The 23,610-nt window shown below is 41.6% G+C and overlaps 2 protein-coding genes across 2 annotated transcripts; one reads left to right on the top strand and one right to left on the bottom strand.

The window, feature by feature from the left end:
* Positions 1-9,547: 9,547 nt before the first annotated feature.
* GCNT3 (glucosaminyl (N-acetyl) transferase 3, mucin type) lies at positions 9,548-12,192 on the top strand. The gene is made up of 2 exons (XM_015639092.2): positions 9,548-11,957; positions 12,057-12,192. The coding sequence occupies exon 1, from the start codon at positions 10,359-10,361 to the stop codon at positions 11,634-11,636; it is 1,278 nt and encodes a 425-aa protein (XP_015494578.1). The 5' UTR covers positions 9,548-10,358; the 3' UTR covers positions 11,637-11,957; positions 12,057-12,192.
* Positions 12,193-17,769: 5,577 nt separating this feature from the next.
* On the bottom strand, positions 17,770-22,225 carry GTF2A2 (general transcription factor IIA subunit 2). Its single transcript, XM_015639451.3, has 5 exons — positions 22,189-22,225; positions 21,727-21,862; positions 21,134-21,238; positions 19,721-19,847; positions 17,770-18,085 (listed from the first exon to the last, which is right to left on the bottom strand). Exons 2-5 carry the CDS (start codon positions 21,796-21,798, stop codon positions 18,060-18,062), a joined length of 330 nt encoding a protein of 109 aa, XP_015494937.1. The 5' UTR covers positions 21,799-21,862; positions 22,189-22,225; the 3' UTR covers positions 17,770-18,059.
* Between the last annotated feature and the right edge of the window lie 1,385 nt (positions 22,226-23,610).

Here is a 23,610-nt window from a genome sequence, read left to right as displayed (position 1 = left end):
AGAACACTGTATTCACATATTTTAAAAACATTAAGCTCTTTCTGTAGCGATTTATGATTCTGCAAGGTGACAAAAACTAATTAACTTTGCTCATTTCATAAAATGAATTAGAAATCTACAGAAGAAAAGATAGCTGGTGTTGCTCGAACAACACGTATACAGCAAACAATAGCTTTGAACTTCAAAAGATAAAGTTAGATTACTTTGTGATTTGATTCAAAAACAGTGCTGCACAAACCAAATAGAACCACACAGAACCTGTAATGTTTGAGGAGGGTTTTGACACAGAATTGTTCCTTCTTTCTAACCAGCAGTATTGTCTTGGTGGTTATTTTAGTCACATTTTATTCGTTCTTCCCCTTGAGAAAAACAACTTCCATTTTCTTTTGCTTCCAATTTAATTTAATTTAATTTAATTTAAAAATTAAATTTAAATTCCCATTAAAATTCACATTCTCTGTGTCAGTAGGATAGAGATTTGGACAGATGAGAGTATGTGTGTATTGGAAGCAGTCATTTCTAGCTGAGGGAGACTCTTCAAGGGTATACTAAAGGTAACAGGCAATGTGCTCTACATACCTTCAGTGTCAGAGGCAGTGTCTAGCTCCAAAATTCACTGGGAGACAGAACAGGATTTGTTACTAAGGATGAAAGTTCTCCCTCACAATGCCTTCGTGTGCTTTTTTGCTTTATTGACTGCTCAGCTCATCACTGGAAACCACCATGAAGCTACGAAGAAACACAGGGAGTATCTAGCTCACATTTAACTAATAAGATACATACAGCTTTTTCACCATAAAAGAGTGTAATTCTATCAACTATCACATGTGACACTTCTCAGAAGAGGCATATTACCTTTATATGTACACAATATAAAAAACAATTTGCTTGAAGTTCAGAATTAGTAACTGGCAGAATGTCTCACACTCATTATTTGAATCATCTGCTGGAAACAATAGAAGAAGTTGAACTCTTTACCCATGGTTGAACACCAGGGCTAGTCAATGGAATGTAGCCAGTTCCTTGAGCTGTAAATTAACTTCAGTTTAGTTAGAAACACAAGCTGACAGTGGAACAGTATTAGAGGTAGATCCTGAAATTTACTGGATTTGCCAGATCCTCTCTGTCAGCTGGCAGACAGAAGGTGTTGCTGATACAGCCGTTAATCTGGCAAGGCTGTATCTACTTCAAGTGTTTGTCTAATTTAGTCCCAGTACTGGGGCATCCAGCTGGTATTGAGGGTTACAGAGTCCAGCACTGGCCAATGACTCTGCCAATGTTTCATGGATTCTGAAGTTGGAAAGAATAGCAAACAATGCTGAGATGGCTCTGAAATACAGAGAAATGGCTTTTTACAAGTATGACATGCTTCTAGTGTTCCTTTTGAGGTGATTTGAAAACAGAGTTGCTTGAGTTTGGTTGTTTTTCAGTTGTTTTTTTTCTTTTCCTGATGACTTGTATCCTCCCTTCAGTTTTACTCACCTTGCACTAAAAATGCTGGAGTTGCGAAGTGGGACTTGTGCACTTTGCAGGTATTATTTACATCTGCAGTTGTAACTTGGCACTCCATCTAGAAGGCTTTTGGTCACACAGGCAGTTTTAAGCACACAAAGCAATAGTAGCAAACAAAATTGATGGCCTGCAGATAATCCCAAATTAATCATTAATGGAAGCTCCAAACACAGCTGGAAACCAAAACATTGAACAAGCAATTTATACCAATTCTCTCATGGAGGAAGGAAAGAAAAATGGACTTCTACCATCATCCTAGGAAAAATAATCTTTTGTTCTGTCTTACTTAGAAAACTCTATAGACTACCAAATATTTAGCATTTTTTCAGGGCTTTTAGTACCTTGTTTCAAACAAGAATTTTTCTAAGCCACTTTTCAGCTCACCACACCTTTTATGGAGGCAATAGAACCATGGAATGATTTAGGTTCAAAGGGACCTTAAAGATCATTCAGTTCTAACCCCCCTGCCATGGGGAGTTGGAGCTAGACAACTAATAATTGCCCAGCTCTCCACATGCAGCACTATTGACTTCCTCTCATGTGTCTTCTCCAATTAATGCCTCTCCTTATCTTAATTTAGGTCTAATCCCTGAATTCCAATTTCATTCTTGATATATTTGCCTGTTCCTTCAAAAAACAAGAGTCACTAATATTCAATGAAAAACCTCATGCCTCAGGCTATTAATTGATAGAATAAAGGTAAAAAAGAGAACATGGAGCCTTTCTGATCCTTTTTCTTAGTGTTCATTCAGCTGTTTGCTCACGAAAACTCTGCTACCAATTCTAGTCGTAAAAGCTCTTTTCTTTTTCTCTTCTCAGAAACTCAATTGTTTGTTGCATATTGCCCAGACTCTTTTGGGGTTTTTCTGCAGTCACAGCTGCAAGTTTTCCTGATTGCTGCTTACCTAGAGATCAACCACTATCTCCTCTATGAAAGTATACAAGGTTATCAAGTGTCATTAGCCGGTGACAAATTCAAAGCCACAAATTCAAAACATTTCCTAACATGCTCATGTGTGAAACTGCACACAGCCCATCTTCCCTCACAACCACCCAGCATTCATAACTTTAAAAACAATATCAATATGGTCATCATGAGTGAGAAAGAGCATCAACATCACCTATTGTTCTCTACCAATATGAGGTGAAAACACACGTCAAAACCCTGTGATTCCTTAAGGACTAGAGGGATGCACCATGATAAAACCTTTTCATTTGGCCACACACAATCTTTTCTGAACACAGTGTGTGGGTTTTTTACATTTTTATCTCTTATTGGCAGGCATTTCCTTTACCATTACATTTGGTCACTTCTGGTGCTTCAAAAGCAGGAGAATCAGTTCTCACTGCCCAGTAAAATCTGTGTCACTTGTGTTCCTGTTAGAGCCAAGCATAATTTCAACATGCTTTACACAGACAACAAAATAATGGCAAAACTACCCAGATACAAAGACAGTAGCTCATATCCTCGTGTGTGTGAAGGTTTTGCCTCTTTTTTGGCCAAGAGAGTTTAGTCTGTGATATATATTTTTTTATTCAAATGAACACAACCACAAACACCACATTTCCTGGCCCATTTTTTTGCCTCATGTTAAATATTCACAGTAGTGAGTATATATGTGTTTGTCAAATCTCAGCAGTAAAAAGACACAGCCATATTGCTAGTCAGATTTATGGTTCTAGTTACACTGACAGTCTTGTAAGAAAAAAATATAAATACATGCTTTTAAAAAAGGAAACAACAAGCTACCAAGATATTGATTACCAATACTCTGCATTTCCCCCTGTCTGTTAGCTTTAGCAATGGTGGCTAACACCTTGTGGCAGCAGCAGGTGGACAATGCCGTCTGTATTGTAGGAACTCTGTCCCACACTGGCACAGCACAGGGCATCCTGCCACAGTGTCAGTCAGGATTTTCACATCAGTGCTGGTATCTCACCATTTTAAATGTGGAACAGTGTAGCCCTTTTGGCTGTATTATTTCCAAGTAATTTCCAGGAGATCATGAACCATAACCTTCCTGAAATAAAGGAACATTTGTGCTCTTAAAGAACACCTTGTTTCAGTATGTAGTCTATTGTTTGCTGAAATATACCTTTGCAAAGGGTATTTTTGGCATTCTTTTTTTGTAAGTCTGCTTGGGGAAGACAGGAGGGAAGAAGAGTTCCAACTTGCCAGCGTGGTGGAACCCAGCCTTTACTGTTCCACAATTAGTCAAATACACATTTTGCAAACATTCTAATTTTTTATGCATTAGCATGTGGCAAAATCTTTCTAGGCTAACCTTTTTTACATATAAACCTCAGGAGTCTGGTATGGTTTTAGTGACAATTTCAGTGTTTGTTCTCTGAAACAACCTGCAAAATTTCATTTAAATTGTGACTAAGAAAAACGGCCTGAATAATTTTTTAACTGAAAATATATTTTATAGTACCATAACTCTTCTGTAAGCTGCCTAATAACTAGAGATGCAAATATTCAAATAGTTATTTTTATTTCATAGCCATAAAGGCATTGGCTCTATGACTTTCAATTGCCCACACTGAGGAGCACGACCTTCAGTCAGCTAAATCAGTATTTCAATCTTTGGACAGTAAATGCTCTTCAAAAATCAGCTCCTTCTTTGGCCCTCTCTGCATGGTCAGGACACATTAGCACATACTATGTGCCAGAAAAAAGATGCAATTGCTCTCTGCTGCATCAGCACTGCTTGCATAAAACTCTTCCAGAATACAGGTCCACATACTGAGACACTTACTAGCTATAGGTGGGATGCTTAAATACCTCAGTGGTTCTAGACATCAGTTGTTTACCTGCTGTAGAGAAAGCTTCTTGTTTGCTTCTGCTAACTTTTTCCCAGGAGGTAGTTTACAGCAGTGTGAAAACATCCACAGACAGACAAGCTGTGGAGACAAGTTATAAGCATGGAAAGAATGAAGCAATAAGCAGTAAAAACCTTAAGGGTTTTCTCAGACATAAGTGCAGCTAATGTTTCCTCTGGCTTTGTATAAGGAAGCAGAAGTGTCAAGTATATAGCAGAATTTTAAAGGGTGAAAAATATGAGGCAAACAGATCACCTGAAATAAGAAAAAAATGGTACTACAATCCCCACAACTGCATTTTCCCCTACAAAATAATTTCATATTGACTTTTGCTGTGAACATATGGCAGAAAAAGCAGGGCACTCCAACTATTATGAAATACTTGGGTTTTTTGCAGAATTGCAGCCAAAACAAGGGCAGCACACTGCAGGAACCTGAGACAGAACTAAACAGCCCACAACAACAGTTCTAGAGTTCTAGAGCTCTAGTTCTTTAGTTCTAGAGTGACAATCACCTTCCCCTCACTGATTCCTTCTGTGACTTCCCTTATAATGCACTCTATGAGTGTGAAGGTATCAATCTCCAAGAATTGAAGGAAAATTTACTGAACTCATCAACTGGATAAAGTCACAGCCCAAAGTATTATTAGCCAGCTGTGGGATAGTCAAGGGCAACCAGACCAGATGTAGGTCTAAACATATTCAGATATTTCTGGGCAGCCACAGAGACATGAAAGCAACAATGTCCATTACAGAGACTTTGGACGTGATCTGTGTGTCAGCCCTCACCTTGTGCATGTATCTGTGTATCGTGGCAGACACTCCACTTGTGATCAAGTAGAACTGCACAGAACATTGATCAATTGATAAAAGTTCTACCACAGAACAGAAACACCTGAAGTTCAGAATACTATTTAGACAGCTGAAAACAAGGCAAAAAATGAAATGAAGATGCTTTTAAGGATAAAAGATAGAAACCTTTCTCAGTAACATTTGTGTCTATTTCATGAAGTCCCTTATCCCTTAAGAAACAATCTCTTCAATAGGATAGTTATAATGGGGTTTTCATTGTGGGAAATGTACAAAATTAAATTCATTCCTTTTGGTTCATTATTCATATAGCCCCAAACTCCTCTATCATCTATCATCATCATCAAAAAGAGTTTTGTTTTCTGTTTTGTTTATATTTCCCATGATGTATGAAGCAATCCTTTTCTAGAAACAATGAAGCATGAGCTAATGTATTTATGATCCCCAGTACCACTGTGTTTTCTTTGTGTTACATCCTTCAAGAAAAAAAACAGGTTTTCTTCCCCCAGGACACAGTCCAGTTTACAGTGTTGGGCACCACAGTCAGAAATAGTGCCAGTTTTAAGAGTGGTTTAAAGGAAATTATTTTCAACATCCTTACCAGTGTCATCCTATTCATTTGTCTGTCTCTTCAGCAACCTGTATAAGGTGAGTAATGCCTTATCCCCCTATTTTGCTTTATTATACAAAATGGAATTGAGGAAACTCATTATACCTTATGATCAGTGTTCAGCTGTTGTGTAAAATTTCAAGTAAGCAATACTATCCTATAGGCTACATGTCAATCATGGTTGTCTACTTTGGCTTTCTTCTAAATCATACTCAGTTATGCTCTTCAGTCCAACAATTTTGCCTTGGATAAAAGCAGGAATCCTCTGACTTCAGTAAAAGTGCACCAGAGGTCCACAAAGGGCGGAGCAATGAGTCTGCAACTGTAAGGTGGATAGCATCAGGCAGTGTTCAGTTAAATAACAGGAACTGGTATACATGCTACAAAAATTGTTGTGGTTTGGTATTTTACTTACTGCTTTTTACTGCAGCCTTTTGATGTCCTTTCTGAATAAGGTTCAGAGGTACTGGCATGTTGTGCTTTCAAACTCTTTGTCACAAACCAGCAATGAAGTAGAACTCTGAAAGGAAAATTAACATCCAACAGTTTCTTCAAAGACGAACTTGACCACTAACTTGTCATCAAACTGACCCAAAACTCTGCTAGTGGGGATGCAATCTCAGCAGCTTGTAAAGATACAGCTTGAGCTGTTAGACAGTACAGGACCGTGACACATAATTCAGTTTAAATTAAGTGGAAGCAAAGAGAAGCTAAAATATATAATCAAATTGAAAGTTTTCAATTGAAATATATATAATAATTGAAAGTTTTCAATTTCAAAAAGCAGAACCTGCACAAGACCATTATGTTAAAGTTTTACAGAGAAAGTGTACGTATACAATATACTTATATTTGCATAAGCTTTATTTATTTTGAAACCTCAATACTTCCGTGTTCACTTCCTACCTTTGCTTTGTTCACTTTCCCACTCTGAAGTATGTGCCAAATACTCCATATAAAAAGAACACTGAACTTAGGGTCTCTGAAGATACATAATTAGAAAGCTATAACAAAGTTTTCCAAATATTTGTCAGTAATTTTAAAATTATAAATCTCAGAACTATAAGCCAAATACAATCCTGTGTTTTTAGATAAGTATCACAATACCACCAGAGACAGTAAAAATAAAAATCTGAACAAGATGTTTCTAAGAAGTAGAAGTAATTTCTTCTAAATTTGTCACAGTTCAAATGAAATACTGATTTAAAAAAGAACAGTTCTTTTAAAAAGAGCCTTGACACAAATAAGAACATTCCTTATGTGAACACAAATAAAAAAGTGGAATACAGTGGTTCACAACATTATTGTATGTTACTACAAGATGTGTCCTTGACAGCAAATTACATACAAAGTATACCTAGGAAAAAGTTAGCTTAAATAGCTGTCAGTGAGAGTATCACTAATTTTGCTTAATAATACTTTATTACATAACCAAAAAATTAAAGAAAGATCAGAGCCAGCCATAAGTATTTTTAGGTGTGGGCCTGCAAGATATTTTTATAGGCCTCATGCAGGGTTAGGTATTTCTCACATAACTAATCCAAATAACTCTGGAGAGAGGCAGCAAGCTGATTCACCATGGGTTTAGGTTACCTATTACCTATAAACCTGGATATTCATCTACTCGGCTCTGACATGTTGCCTATACCACAAATCAGGCAGTGACAAGTGAGTATTCAAGTGGCAATCCAGGTTGCCCACTTTCAGCAGTAGTCATTCAATCAGAATGAAGCAAAACCCCAGGTTTTTCACACAGAGGGTGTTTTGGCACTGGAACAGGCTCCTGAGGGTGGTGGTCACAGCACCAGCCTGTCAGAGTTCAAGAAATGTTTGGACAATGCTCTCATGATGTGACTCTTGGGGTGTCCTGTGCAGGGCCAGGAGCTGGACTTGATGATCCTGACAGGTCCCTTCCAACCCAGTGTATTATGATTGTACACACTTTCCTTGGCAAAATAAGTCAGTTCTGCTTTGAAGTTTCAATTTCTGTCTGTAAATCATTCCATGTAGTGTCTATAAAATTACACAATGTAATGTTCCACTGCATGCCCTCAAATATGAGAGGAATCGCTGGAGGCTTTCAAGGTGCAATTGGACAAGGTGTTTATAATTTTATTTGTGCTCCCTTTCCCACGAGCCTTTGGCCCAGATGGTTGTGTGAGATCCCTTCTAACCTGGGCTGTTCTATGATTCCATGGTCTTACAGATGTGAAACACACTAGTGGACACTGGGAAGACTAGAGCCATTAGCCTTTCTATGCAAATATGTAGCCAAATGAGGGTGGGAGAGTGTGAATAAGGGGAAGATAAAAGCAAGAAGGATATCCTATTCAACCATTTCCTTATTGATGTCGCTGCCTTATCACTCACCTCACTCTCTCCCTGCCATTAGTCTAAGAGGTTCTTACACTGGGCTAACATGGCAATCATTTTGTAAGGAGACAGAGGGGTCTCTGTGGTAAGAGGTCTAAAGCTGTCCCATGTCAGACATAAAAAGCTGAGCCAATCTTGCAGGCACCAAGGTACTGACCTTGGAGGTCAAGAGGAGGGTGGGAGGATGGGGTAGCTGGTGTGCCTAAAGGGAATCTGCTAAGAGGAGCCACTGTAGGACAGATATCCTGGAGGCCATCCTGTGTATCCTGTAGCCTAGGGCAGGACCCACACTGGAACAGTTCACAAAGGAAAATGCACTGCTTTCTGATTAGATTTATGCCCCATGCACATACTTCTGTCAAGTTAAGGCTCAGCTATCTAGATGACACATGAAAACCAAATAGCTATGAGACACAATGGTCAAATAACAGTCATTGTGCTGTTAATACAAAATTCCTCCTGTAGACACAAACATTCTGGATAACAAAAAACTTAGCTGTGAGCTAGTAATGCCTGCAAAGCAGTTAAGCCAACACATCACCATGCATACTATGGCTCTGAATGAATGAGCAGGAAATAAGGCTTTCTTCTGAAAACTGAGAAATACAGAAAAGCAGCGGAATGATTCAGACAACAATGGCCTGAAAGCTTAGAAGTGGTATGATAGCTTCCAGGTGGAATCCTTCAAAATCCCTCCAAGATGGTCTGTAATAGAGAGGGAGGGAACTCAGAAACCCCCCCAAAAATATCAACCAAAACAAAAAAAACCCCAACCAAAACGCTTAACACCCAAACCATTTATGACCAAGAAGATAAAACTGAAATTCTTAGCCCCCCCCCCCCCCTAGATTTTTTTGTAGCATATGCAAGCCTGGTCTCAGATGTCTCTTTCACTAAGTTCACAAAACTTACTACTTCCATATATTTCTTAAATTTCTTTAAAAATCCACAACACCCATCTTAAAAATTTTGACTCATCATTGAAACAGTGGAAACTGGTCCTTTTTTATAAACATGGTACTGCATACTATGTTTGGTTCAAACCACAAAATAGCTCAGGATGACTGCAAAGCTTAGGGAGCACTATTTTGCACATCACAGCACAAGGAGTGTTTTATCACATGCAGTAACTCCTCTCTTTCTTTTATGTGATACTGCCTTGGCCATCATGTTGCTGCAAATATTCTTTCACTTTCTCCTTTAAGCACACACTTTGTGGCAAATTATTTATAAACCATAGCCTCTACCTTTACCCTCTGCTTCCCTTGTGGAAGCAGGGATTCAACTTTGTCCAGTTATCTTTTGCAGCAATCAAAAAAACTCAAAGTACTCAAGGACAACAAGAAGCTTATGGAAACCTGCCTTCCAGATTACAGCCCTATCACTACCACTTCCTTGACCTATAAACTGGAATGATCATATAAGGAAAATCACGCTATGTAAAGCCAGTGTCCACAAAGGAGACAGAGGAGTCCTGCAACTTCATTCCAATAAAGGGAGAGAGCCTATTGGAGTGCACACCCTCGGGGTTTTTTCTCTCGATGTTTTAGAGGAGGCAGCCTCCTTTCATCCTAAACTGCTGGCCGCATGGTGCCCTCTTCCTTCCCCACTTGGCTGAGGCATTAGGAAGCTACAGCCTTCCCGAACAGCTTACCTCATATTCCCCCTTGAACCTGTCATTTTACCTCCGAGTTTAGAAGTTCTGATTTGTGCAGACCCTTGTCTGTTTCGGGAGTCAGACAGTCAGGGCTCTGCAACAAACCTGCTGCCTGAAATTAGTAGAGACATTAGGGTTAAAAACCCACATCTCCACCCATCGAATTTTTCGTAAAGACGTTAGCACACATCTTCCTTCACGATCAGAACACTGGAAAAGCAGGTTAGACGCCAAAGTAATCTAGTAAAGTCTTTGTAAAAGACTTTATGTGCATTACATAGAGTGGAATTCTAGAGGTATTTTCATTGCATTACATGCTGGACAGGGTTTAAGATGAAATATCATGTTTTAAATAGACGCAGGAGATATAGAACCACCCCCAGTGTTGATAAAACCAAACAGAGCCACGCCACGGGGAGGGAGGGGACTGTTGTTCACCTGCGGTCACACCGGGATCGCCCGGGCACTGCTTCCTCACCTCGCAGAGGCAGCAGGTGCCTCTTTGCCGGGCTGCTCCGGGCTGGGGCCCGCTGAAGACAGCGCAGCCGGGAGGAGAGGGCAGAAGCCCGGCGGGATGCAGTGCTGGGAGCGGGCCCCGGCGGCGCGGCGGCGCTGGGTGCTGCTGCTCGGGCCGCTGGCGCTGCTCGCCGCCGCCCTGGGGCTGCGCGGCACAGCCCGCCCCGACCCCCCTGACCCCTCCCGCCTCCACCGGGCGCTGGAGCTGTCCCCCAGCCGCAGCATCAACTGCTCGGGGGTCGTCCGCGGGGACCAGAAAGCCATCCGGGAGGCGCAGCTCAGCAACCTCGAAGTGGCGAACAGAAAGGCTTCACCGACGCCGGGCGAATACCTGAACATTACGAGGGACTGCAGAGCCTTCAAGGAGACCCGGCGCTACATCGAGTTTCCCCTCAGCCAGGAGGAGAAGGACTTCCCCATCGCCTACTCCATGGTCATCCACAACAAAATCGACATGTTTGAGCGGCTCCTGCGGTCCGTCTACTCCCCCCAGAATGTGTACTGTGTCCATGTGGACAGCAAATCCCCGGCCGCCTTCCAGGAGGCCGTGCGGGCCATTGCTGCCTGCTTCCCCAACGTCTTCGTGGCCAGCCGCCTGGAGAGCGTGGTCTATGCCGCCTGGTCCCGGCTGCAGGCCGACCTCAACTGCATGCAGGACCTGCTGCAGAGCCCCGTGCCGTGGCGATACCTCATCAACACTTGCGGCACCGACTTCCCCATCAAGACCAATGGCGAGATAGTCCGGGCGCTGCAGCTGCTGCAGGGCCATAACAACGTGGAGTCGGAGAAGCCCTCAGCCGCCAAGCAGCAGCGCTGGCAGTACCACCACGAGGTGGGGGAGACCATCTCTCGCACTGCCCAGAAGAAACTGCCGCCGCCCCACAGCTACCCCATGTTCACGGGCAGCGCGTACAACGCGGTCACACGGGACTTTGTGCAGTACGTCTTCGAGAACCCCACGGCACAAAAGTTCCTCGAGTGGTCCAAGGACAGCTACAGCCCTGACGAGCACGTCTGGGCCACCCTGAACCGCATGCCGGGCGTGCCGGGGGGCACTCCCCCCAGCGACAAGTTCCAGCTCTCGGACATGAACGCTCTTCCCCGCCTGGTCAAGTGGGAGTACCTGGAGGGGGACATCAGCAAGGGCGCGGCCTACCCGCCCTGCACCGGCCGCCACCAGCGCTCCATCTGCATCTACGGGGTGGGCGACGTGCCCTGGATGCTGCAGCAGCACCATCTCTTGGCCAACAAGTTCGACCCCGAGGTGGACGATGCGGCCCTCCAGTGTCTCGAGGAGCACCTGCGCCACAAGGCCCTGTACGGCCGGGGGCTCTGAGGGGGAGCCGCGGAGACTCTGGCCAGCACCTGTTGCCTTCCGTGGGCGGGTCTAGCCCACGGCGCCTCGGGGACAGCGGGAGAGGATCCCCTGGGCCCCTGAGGGGCCCACGTCTCGGCGCGGCCCCGGGGAGAAGCTCCATTGGTGGGCGCGGGGCTGTCCGGACGGACGGACAGACGGACGGGCCGGCCCGGTGTGGAAGGGCGGGAGGCTCAGCCCGGCCCGGCCCGCGGGGTCCCCTCAGAGGGCGCGGGAGCGCCGCTCTCCCCCGGATCGGCTGGAGGAAGCGGGCGGGGCGTTTGCCTGGGTCTATCGGCAAAGGTGAGCCCAGACGCTTGTAGACGGGCAGGGCCGGGTCACGGTGGCTGCAGGTCCGGCTAGGGGCAGAGCTGAAACCATGAGTAATTTGCTTTTCCACAGAGCACCGCCCGTTCCTGGCACCCTCAGCGCTGCTCAGCTGAACATCTGGCTGCTGCTTTTGCCTCACTAAACTTCGGCTCCATCAGAAGCCGTTAGTCAAAAGTCAACCTTCAATAAAATCCAAGATACTAAAATACATAGCGCTTCGGTGTTTTATATCCCCTGAGGAGAATGGTTTGTGCTCCTGGGCAAAGCATTAAATCAGTTAACCCTTTGTGCATCCACTTTGTCTGAAACACAGATAGAAGGATGCACACAAAGGTGTGTAAACCTACATTTTCTAAGTTCTACATCCTTCTTCCCACCAATCTCCCCTCCTTCCCCCCCCCCCCCCCAAAAAAAAGGATATTTTGGTGATATTTCATTACTGTAATTACCATATCCGGTAATGCACAATGAACAAGCCAATCACCTAACACACTGTTTGTTTAAGTTTCTAGAAGCTGAAAGGAAGACCTGCACACTTCTGTATTTCATCCATGTGTTTTTCTCACCTTCTCATACTAAAGCTAGCCACTTTCTGTGGATCCAACAACTTTTCACTATCTGTAATGCTGAGGGATTAATGCCATTGACTTTATGTAAAAAAAAAAAAAAATCTATTAAAGTAACTTCCTTCTAAGTACTGCAAATTTAAGGTCTACAGTGGAGAATTAGCATTATTCAGAACATCTGAAGCAATTCCATAACACCAGGGTACACTTAGATGAAGTTATGACTACAGTCACACTGATCTTTCAAATGTTGATTTAAGTAGGATGAAAAGATGAAGTAACTGTCTTGAAAAGGTATGTCATTGCAATTTTGTTAGACACTTTAAAGTGAATTTGGTTGTAAAATAGTGATTTTTAAAATGCCATGGTGATTTTACAGACAACAACTCCAAGTACCGGCAAGGAAAGCTCTCAAACATAAATACCCAGTGTATCATTGGGCATGTGTTTATGCAAAAGAGAAAATAAATAGGATTACTGATCCTGGAGAGAGTGGTTTCCAACTTAGGTAAGCAGACATTTGCTTGAGCTTAAAGCTTTATGCTGATGGTAAGATACAACTTTTTAAAATGGTTTCAGTAGAAAATTCAACATAAAATAGAAATTATCTCCATGTCTAGTACATTATTTTAAAACAAACAAAACTTCTCTGATGACTTAGGGTAAGAACTCAAGTCTCCCACCATAGAAAACTGCATCAAACCACTGCTGCCTAACCTGATTTTGCTTGTTAGAACTCTCTCACTTACTTTAAATTTACATGTATTAGTTCAGAATGGCAAACTAGTGCCAAGGGGTTCACTGTGGGGGGCTGGGATATGTTCAAGTTTCTGGACTGAAACAGGCAGAGAACTGTCACTCTATTGGAAACGGCAAGAAGAATGACACAGACTCTCTTGTGTGCTGAAAAGGAGAGCAAAGTTTATTATTCTTGATCTTCTTTTATACATATGTTCGAGAAGGTCTGAGAGGTAAAACTCTCACTGCTCATTAAAGCAACACATCACCAGCATTGGTTAAGTGGAACATCACCCCTTGACTGTTTTCCTAAACACCACCTGCAGATTGTTGTCATTTACCAAGGACTGTTTGGATTCCCTCTCCCGCTTTCTCAGGCCAGAGTGAGAAACCTGTGACTTAGTTTCACACAGGCTCTGTTCCCTTCTTTTTGCATTTAATATCCACATGTTTCTAACTGTGTCAAAGTGTTGTCTTTTTCCCTTGGAAAATTGAGGAAAAGTGTGCATATTCATGGAGACAAAAAAATTCCCATAATTAACAAGAAATTGCATCAAAACCAAATCCATCCCTGAAATAAATGTCTGTAAAACCAAAATAATTTATTTCTCAAAGAACAAATGTATTGGGGTGCCTGGAAGGAATCCTAGCTTGAAACAGTGAAAAATTCTTGAATGAGGGGCCTGTTATTTTGCAAATATACCTGTACAGAAAGATACATACTTACAAGTTATAGACTTGTCAATAGTAATTTTTATCCCCTTTACTTTGTAAATATGTTTAACTTCTTCAGCTCTTTCTTCTCTCAGAAACATGAAGTATTGCTTGTACACACTGTAACAACAGTGTTTCATCTGTTCTTGTCACACACTAAAATGTTACAGATGGAGAGAGAGACAAGGATTTAGATTGGGGGTGGAAAGTGCCACTTCAAATCTGTTCCATGGTAAGCCTTTTAGCAAAGTCAAAGTATTTTTTCTTTAATGTTACTCACTGCAATCTTTGCCCTTCCTGGTTAAACCTGAACACAGAGAATCTAAGCATTAATCCAGATTTGAAAGAGCTTGCCCATAGAATATAAAGGCATCATGTGAAGCCAGCATACCAGAAAACAGCTTGGTGACTCAGTAGGAGGGACAGCAGTTATCTAGCAACACAAACTGCTCAGAGGTCACTGCTTTGGATGAAAACGACTGTTCTGGTGTTATTACCTGCAGAAGTAAACAGCTAGCAAACCTTGACATCCAATTTTCTTGATCCAAAGGAAATCCCCGTTTTCTGATGGTGTTACTACCCAGAATTCCTCTCAGATGATTTGGTTGCAAAAACAAAGGCTATCTTGTGCAAATTTATTTTCAAATCACTTCTTTTAGTAGTGACCTAACTTCTTCTGAAAGAATCGGCCTACTCCCAAATGCTTAAGGTGAACAAAGACAAAACGATTCTTCCAAAGGAATGTTCTCACAATATCCTCTTTCAAAGACATTAGAAATGGCATGAGTGTAGTCATACATCAAAGCAGTGATATGTCTCTGACATTGGAAATAGCAGTAAAAACCACCACTCAACTCTAGTACAGAACTTTGCCGTCCAGAGATCTCAAAAGATCTTAGAAATCAGATAGCTGGCCTCTTAGAGCTGGCAACAGAGCACAGAGAAATCTTGTAATTTGCAGTTGCAGAACCGAAAAGAGAAGGAACTTGGAATAGAGTAGGACCAGCTCTAGCCCAAAGTAGCACAATCACATCAGATAATAGGACCACCTTCAAAAATAGATTAAACCCCATAGGTAATGCATCAGAAAAATCATGGGCTGTCCAATTGGAAGTCATATCATAAATATTAACTTTGTGTAGTAAAAAATCTACTTCTGATGCTTCTGTCTACAATCATTAACTCACAACTTGAACTGTAAATGAGCCAGCAGTTGTTTAAGGAGGAAATATGCTGCAAATTTACCTTTCAAAAAGTGCACGGAAGGAAGACGAAATTAGAATTCTGGAATTTAATAACAGATTTTTTTTGTTTTAAACCTGGCTAAAAATGATGTTTTATTTCCAAGTGGTTTTCACTTTATTTTTACAAGAACAATGTAGCTTATTACATACTTACACAACCCGTCCATAACAGCTTTTTAGCTTTAGTTAGGAGGGTCTATTTCCTTCTTGCTTTGCATTTGATATTTTATATGATCATCTCTGAGATACCCTTTAATAAAGAGATGGGTCAAAGACAATGAATTTGTAGGAAAACAGGTAACAAATTCTAAAGAAACAAAAAGTAAACATGAACTATATGAACGCAGTACCTATGAAGTATTTGCAGTAAATATAAAAATTTATTTTGAGTAATTTTTTTTTTTTTTTACTGAGTAAAACTGATTCAGGGAGCAGGGTTAGGATGTTATTTTTCTTCTGACTGCAACAGTAGTTCCCATAAAATGTTAACTAGAGTCTCAGTAAACAATTTTCCATGTCCTTGAAGGATGTGTTCTTTTAGCAAAAGATGCAAACCAAAATACTGGAAATTACTACCTCCTAGTCCATAATAGCTAATCCTAATAAAGACCACCATTTAGGTTATAGTGAAGAAAAAGTTAATGTCTCCCAGTACAGTCTTACTGAAGTGCTTTGTAACATGCTCCTACTTTCTTCCCCACACCAAAATTTTAGACTACAGAAAAGCAAACCCAGGTCAGTAGGACCTTGACTGAAATCCTACCCCCTAAGCTGCCAAGATCCTTAAACACAAGTATCTGTGCTTTGAGTAACTCTCCTCTACCTCACTGTGCCTAGTCAGGGTGCAAAGGTACATAATGATCCTGATTAAACCTGTCTTCTGGAAATTCATCATAAATTCTTCCTGCTCTGCGCTTTAATTTCTGCCTCTCTGATAACATTTGAATTCAGGTATTGACATCCCTGACTGAGCAAACAGCTTGCATCAGATAACATCCTGGTTTGCACACCTATAGAATCGACAAAATCCTTTTTCTTGGAAACCATGTTTAAACAGGCAGTCATCCACAGCCAGTTCTGCACTGTGTTTATTCTTTCCTTCACTTTCTTTAAGTTAATTTACTTTCTAAATAGAAACATCCATTCCAGTTCAATGTCAAGTTGCACAGGTATATTTTACTTTCTCTCTGCTGCTGAGAAGTGGAAGCAATTGTGATATTCCTAAAGAAATATCAAATAAATTAAAAAGTCTGGAACACTACAGGCAAAGAAGACCCAAATAGGCAGCAGCAAGTATGCTGATGCTCGAGCAAGTGAAATGACGTGTCTTCCATTGGATATTACAATAGCTTAGTATAGCAGAAGTGCAGTTGATGGTTTTAGCTGTAAATTCAATCTTCCAAGACCACGAAGTACATTAACCACATTAACTGGGCAGGATTAGCTGAAATTCAAACACAAAAAATAGCAAGTAGCAACAAAGTTATAGAGAGCAAAGCAACAAAAAGCAGAAAGAACATTGGCACCAGACTGCTTTAACTTCCCTTTGCTCCCTGCTCCTTCAGTGAACTGAAACAACCTGCACAGAAGAAGCAGATCCAGGAGGTTAAAGCCTGGAGCAGCAGGACAAGGGGAAATGACTTCAAACTGAGAGAGGATAGGTTTAGATAATAGGAAGAAATTCTTCCCTGTGATGGTGATGAGACACTAGAACAAGTTTCCCAGAGAGGCTGTGGCTGCCCCAACCCTGGAAATGCTCAAGGCCAAGTTGGATGGGGCTTGGAGCAACCTGAGATAGGGGAAAATATCCCTGCCCATGTCAGGGGCTGGAACGAGACCATGCTTAAGGTCCCTTCCAACCATGGCCATTCTATGATTCTAATGCACACTTAATTGGAACAAAATATAAGATACAACTATTTGCATTAGGGGAGTCCAAAGGCTACAGAAAACTTAAAATGTAGAAATCTGCCTAGAGACAGGAAGAGATTACAAGTACTTGGAGGTAGGAAGCGCAAATTTTTATGCTTGTACGGCTTGAAATTCAGTTTACCACATGATTTTTAGAGAACAAAAAAAAATTAAACCTGGAAGATTGAGTCAGATGTAGAACAAGAGAAAACATGGCACAGATAGACATTTGCATCCCTTACACAAAAACAGACACTTATTGTGTAGTTGAAATAAAAGCAACTTGTCTCTTCTTTTGGTTTCAAACATGGTTACTTACCAATCTGCAGGGTGCAGCAAAGGGCACGTAGCAGAGCTATTTATAGACAAAAAGATGCAGTCACAAACACACAAACGTGCTGCCCAGCAAGAGCTGCCAGGCTTTCGCTGATGTCCTCATCCATCATTCTGTAACAGCCATTTCTTGCAATACTTAAAAGTGCAACCACACTCAGAACCCTGTAACTGAAAGACTTTTTCATTTACAGCATTTCTCTAAACACACTTAGAAAATTTTGGGAAAATACGGAATGTTAATGCTAGTTTCTAAACAAAGTTTTCCAATGATCACTCTTTCAAAAGTTTTTAAATAAAAGTTTATTACAGAAATTGTTTTAAACAAAAAAAGGACAACAGTATCTCTTGTAATTAAAAAAAAGGTAACATTGTATTCATGCCCTATAAGGTGAAATGAAGAAATGCTACAGGTATTTCTTCCCCTGTCATTCTGTGATGCTGTCTAGTATGGATTAACTCACATCTGCATCTCAAGAATTGTGTATGATCAGTCCCTTTCCATGCTGCTTCTCTCCAGAAAGTGCTGCATATCAACAGAAAATATTGCAGACAAACCACAGGTCTATTCATTCTGCAGTATTGGAACCAGTGTCTAGGAAAGAAAACAGAGAAGCAAGAGCATTCTCTAATACCTTCCCCAAGTTCTAAAGCATTCCCCGAGCATTTCAGAACATGTTCTGTACCTGCCCGATTCCCTCTACTGCTCTCAATGCCATGCATGAACTGTTTGTGCTGTTTCACTTCACTTAGCAACACTGAGAAGAGCCAGCACAAAACTCCAGGGTTGTGCACGCAGATACATTAAAAATGCTAAAAGCTTAACTCTAACATGCAATGATACACAAACCCTTCACTGCAGTCAGCCATAAGCAGATCTGGCTATCATTTACTAAGGAGAAAGGTTTCTGCACATCCAGCAGCACAAGCTCCAACTCTGATGGAGTGTGGGCTATAGCTTATTGTGCACTTTGAAATAGATGCAAAAATGAGCATGGTCTTCATAAAGCAACTGAGACCAATTCTCCGTTCTGACCTTTTGTCAGAATCACCAATTAACACCAGTGCAATTTTTGATACACTATCATTACTGCTTTCTTGTTTTTAGAGCTGTGGAAAAAGTATGTAACTCAAATCTGGAGAACGACAAGCCAGTGTTTAGTACTGCTCCTTCAAAAAGTCAGCTTCTCATGGGAAAAAAAAAAGGTTGTAATGTTAATAGCAACTTCAAGTCATCCAGCTGTTTAAATTTTATCTGCACAATTTATCAAGAATGAAAATGATTAATACTTGGAAAGTAAGGTTTCCTCCACTAGCTATAATAAGCACACAAAAAACAAGCAGTAAGATTATATGCTTGGCTAATACCAGAAGTTGAGAAAACAATAAATTCTGTCAATTCTTTAGAACTACAACTTGAAGTGACTATTGTAAGCATGCCAGAGTCAGCAAGCCATGAAGAACCTATTTCAGAGGTCTATGGTGCATTAAAATAAAGCCTTTTCCATGTTCAGTTCCTGCTTTTAGCATCTCTCTCTGAGGATGAAACAAGTGGCAGCATTTCACACAGCTTCAGCGATACTCTGTCACATTGATGGCTTTAAAAGTTATAAAGCAGCTTGCCACAAAGTCACTGAATTACTTTTTCCAGGAAAGAATATCAAGGGACATGGGCAAAAGTAATCCAGTCAAGCAGACATGGATTGTAAACTCCCACAAGTAGTGTACATAGAGAGGATCTGTTAGGCGACAAGTCAGTCTTATGACTTGCAAATGCCCACATGCTTTTCATGAGTTTGTGTCCCCAGCTATCAAATTCAGAGAATGACTGCTTAGACACTTTTCTCAGACAATTCCTAGCTCAGACAGTTGAAGCACTCTTCAGACTCAGTAAAACATGGTGCTAACCTAACAAATAGATTAGCACTAGAAAACTCACCACACAAAAAATATAGATTACTTCTGGCTTTCTAATTGCTCTTGTTGTTATGTACTTCCCAACAACAGGTGCACAGCAGTCCCTAACATGGTTCTGCCTCAGTGCTTATGAGTCAGGGAAGCATTTAGCTGGCTTTTGTTTCATCTCTCATCAGATGTAAAAGGGAATGCAGAGCCCTACCTCTGTTTAAGTCATACAGTCAATCTGGCTTCAGTAAGACATTTGATCAAAGCTTTCTATAAACAATCAAGTCTCACATCTCAGCCTATTTATATCATATTTCATACTTACTTTTGCCATCACATGCTACAATTTTCACTTTATCCACTTTCACGAGTTCGGTGACCTCCCTAAATTCCACGTCATTCAGTACAAATGTCCATACATTGTCACAGAACCTGTATGTGTTCAGAGACCCCTATAAAAAAACAAGAGACATTTGCTATAGGACGCATCTCAAAAGCAACAGAAAACACAATGAGTATCTACTGAACTATGTCCCTTCTTGAACAGATGTGCTACAAGCCAACAGTGGTCCTGAATGCATACAAACTGGCAAGCAAGCAATTCTGAGGAAAACTGGAGTTTAAATGCCCTCCAGTGGCTGAAATTCTCAAGACCATGGAGTGACATTACAGGATATCCAAGGGGAGGCTCCTCAGGTAGGCAAAGTTGTTTTACAATTTTTCTAATGTATACAAAGGATCAGTAGCAAAAAACATTTCTTAAAATACTGGGTCATAAGAAAAATCAGATACAGCAGTGATCACAAGATGTGAATTCTGCAATTGCTTAAACAAAGTGGCAGCTGGCAGCTTAAATAAAAAATCATGACAAATATATAACATAAAGGGGTATCCCTGCTATTTGATGTATTACTGAGGATGTCAATATGGAAAACTCCTGACCTGCAATTTTACATATTTTAAATTTACATTCTTGAACTTAGAACTTAAGCTCCAAGTAACATTTTTTAAATTTATCCACTAAATACATGCTAAACTTTTTTTATACCATGTCATATATACAAAACAATTTAAGAAAAATTATGCTATTTTTAACATCTCTACATTGTTTAAAATCTAGTCCCTTAGGAACCCACATCATGAATGTGTTCTACATAGACTGTAGAGAAGTATTATGACAAAAGTTAACAGAAAGCTGGGTTTTGTGGTTTTTTTCTTAACATTACATTCAAGTTAACATTTAACAACTTGCTGGCTATCTAGCATCAATTAGGATGGCTGATTGGGAACACCCCCCAACTTATTTTTCTATGATACCTACAGAAAATAGCTACAAAATGATCCAGTGAAAGGGTAGATCTAAAACTCTCTAGTCTCTCTTCACATTACTCATGTGGCTGAAAATCTGGCCTCATCTCACTTTTGCTAGGGACAGCTGCGAGAAGCAAAAGACTCCCTCCTCATCTGCAAGACACTGAGGATGGCAATGTTATCCATCAAAAAAGCATTTCCCTCTTCCCTGTTTTCATCATCTGCTTTTTGCATTCATTCCAAAGATTCCTGGCAGAACAAGGTAACAAGCCTTACAGCTGCATACAGAATATACATGTGAACAGTCATCAGTAGAGCCAAAATGAACCCTCAAAAGTTCTTGCTTATCACACAGCTTTTAATGACATTGTGCGTCAACACTTAGTTGCTGTATCTCATGTAAAACTTTAAGATATCATTTCCTTACCCTGAAATTGACTCTGTTCCTGACTCGCTGTGCCAGTGCTGAATTTATAGCTTTATCAAACTGAAGTAGCACCTGAAGGGCCAACTGAGGAGTGATTTGCTGTGACTAAAGTAGTTGGAAGAAAAAAATAAAAATTTTGAGTTGTTTCAAAGTAAGCTCAAACATGCAGTATAAGTTAAAAACATTAAAGCAAAGTTCACGTCAATGAAGCAGATCTCTAGAAGAACAATCTACAAAAAATTATGTTCCTGTATTTATTTCTATTTTTATACTTCAATTCTGTACTATACAAAGACCTTTCATAATAAATATTTGATGTAAATAACCCGAAGAACAACTGATTGACTGCAATGTTCCACCTTAACCTGGCTGTTCATTTACTGAGCCACATGAGATTGTGCCATTTACATGAAACACTTCCCTTTACCCAGAACGTAAAGAAAAACCATCACAAGCGAATGGAGTACCAAACCCTTACGTTTTCAATCAGTAAGTTTCCCAAGCCTTGGCCATAAGTGCCCTGATACAGGAACGACAAAGCCATTTTGATAAAAATTGCTGTCTTTATTAAGCTAGTCGCCCAGGCCCCCAACCTGTATGAGCTCATCCAGGCTCTCCTGAAGGCTGTTCCCCAGCGTGGTGTTCCTATACAGCTGATACGCCATGGTTTACCGGGAGGGCTGGACACGTCCTGCTCATCCGCGGCTGCGCGCCCGTGCTGTCCTCGCTCTCATTGAAAACAAACAAAGGGAACAATAAAACCCCCTCCGCCCCTCAGCCGAGCCCGTCGGGCACACGCACGGCAGGGCACGCACGGTCTGAGGCCTCCCCGCAACACCGCGCGACACTCGGGCGCGCTGCCGGCCGCGGGGCCGCACAACCGACAGCCCGGCCCGGCTCCGGGAGCCGGCCCGGCCGGAGCTACTCCGGGCAGGAGCCGGGCACTGCACGGCCCCGCCAAGCCCCACCCGGTCCCGGCCCCGGTCCCGGCGCCGCCCCCGGGGAAGCTGCCCCGGCCCCGGCGCTCCCCGGCCCGCGCCGCCATGGCTCCTCACCGCGCGCGGCCGGAAGCGCGGCACCGCCCCGCCCGCCGCGGCCCGGAAGCGGAACGGCCGCAGGGCCCGGCCCAGGGGAGTCCTGCCCGCGCCGCGGGCACCCTCACAGCGCGGGTACACTCACACCCACACCGCGGGCACCCTCACACCGCCGGCACCCTCGCACACACGGCTGGCACCCTCACACCGCGGGCACCCTCACACCCACACCGCGGGCACACTCACACCGCCGGCACCCTCACACCTTGGGTACACTCACACACACCGCGGGCACCCTCACACCGCGGGCACCCTCACACATACTGTGGGCGCACTCAGAGGTAGGTTAAGAATCTTCTACTTCCATCTTTTCTGTTAAAGGGACAAAGGAAAACAGTCACATCTGCGAAGAGTGTTACTAGCCCAGTTAGGCCAGTTCTATTGTCTGTGACTCTGCAACCTGTGCTTTTGCATTAGTGCAGCTTTACTTTGTTAAACACGGCACGTTTCCCCTTATCAAAGATAATAAACCTTACAGACACTAATTGACAGCGTAGTCATTCTATCTTAACCCTTCTATCTACCATTCAACCATTAGAGCACCTTACTGCTCAGGTCTTTTTTCTTAATTAAAAAGGTTTTGTTACATTACTAAGAAACATTGCAGAACCGCAGAGCCACTGGTAAACTAAATATCTGTCCTTTATGAATATTTATTTGTAATTATTAACCTGGAATTCCATGCTACCAGTATTAACAAGCAGTTGAGCAAGCTAGAGTAAGGAACATGGTAAGATAAGGACTTTTGGAAAACACTCCGATAACTTCTCTTCAGATAATTTTTAATACTTTCATGTTTTTATATTTTTATTTTATATTTTTAATATAAAAAAAATAATGTAGATCAGAGTAATTTGGGCAGTTCAAGCTGCAAAACTGAAAAAAAAAATCTTGTTGAGCAAAGGATAGATTTAATTTCACTGATCCCATTCATGCTTGAAGGGAATGATGAAAAACTAACACGACTGCACCTTCTTCACAAATGCCCTTTTTTCATGTTAGTTTAATATGGGTAATTAGATGTGATAAAAGAAACAGTGTAGTTCAACTTAGAATTTTGAAGCTAGGAAAGCTGCAAGATATGTCTTTCAGAATATGAATATTTAAATATTCCTTACATTTCAGAGTATTACTCTCAATCCAGGTGTCCTTAAAAAGTATATTTAAAGCACTTGTTTCAAGTGTCTCTGACAAGCAGTCAGTGGAACAAATCCTCTAGGGAATGACCTCCATCCACAAGGACTGAGTAAGAATTTTGACTGCAAGATTTGTAAGGCTTCTGTGGTTACGAAAAACATGCAAGCTGTTATTCCTATCCTCTCCATTCTTCATATGAGGCTTTTGAGGGAGACTGGAATGACCTGAGAATTCAAGTAATTTCCA

The sequence above is a fragment of the Parus major genome, chromosome 10 (genome assembly GCF_001522545.3).
Source record: "Parus major isolate Abel chromosome 10, Parus_major1.1, whole genome shotgun sequence".
Lineage (NCBI taxonomy): Eukaryota > Metazoa > Chordata > Aves > Passeriformes > Paridae > Parus > Parus major.
The sequence above is the reverse complement of the archived record's forward strand: the minus strand, read 5'-3'. Positions and strand labels throughout refer to the sequence as shown.

Coding starts and splice junctions, on each gene's coding strand:
- GCNT3 (XM_015639092.2), top strand. CDS start 10,359: ATGCAGTGCTGGGAGCGGGCCCCGGCGGCGCGGCGGCGCTGGGTGCTG.
- GTF2A2 (XM_015639451.3), bottom strand. CDS start 21,798: ATGGCGTATCAGCTGTATAGGAACACCACGCTGGGGAACAGCCTTCAG. Junction 21,239..21,726: donor GCCTGGATGAGCTCATACAG/GTTGGGGGCCTG, acceptor CAACTACTTTAG/TCACAGCAAATCACTCCTCA. Junction 18,086..19,720: donor TGTAGCATGTGATGGCAAAA/GTAAGTATGAAA, acceptor TTTCTTTCCTAG/ACACTGGTTCCAATACTGCA.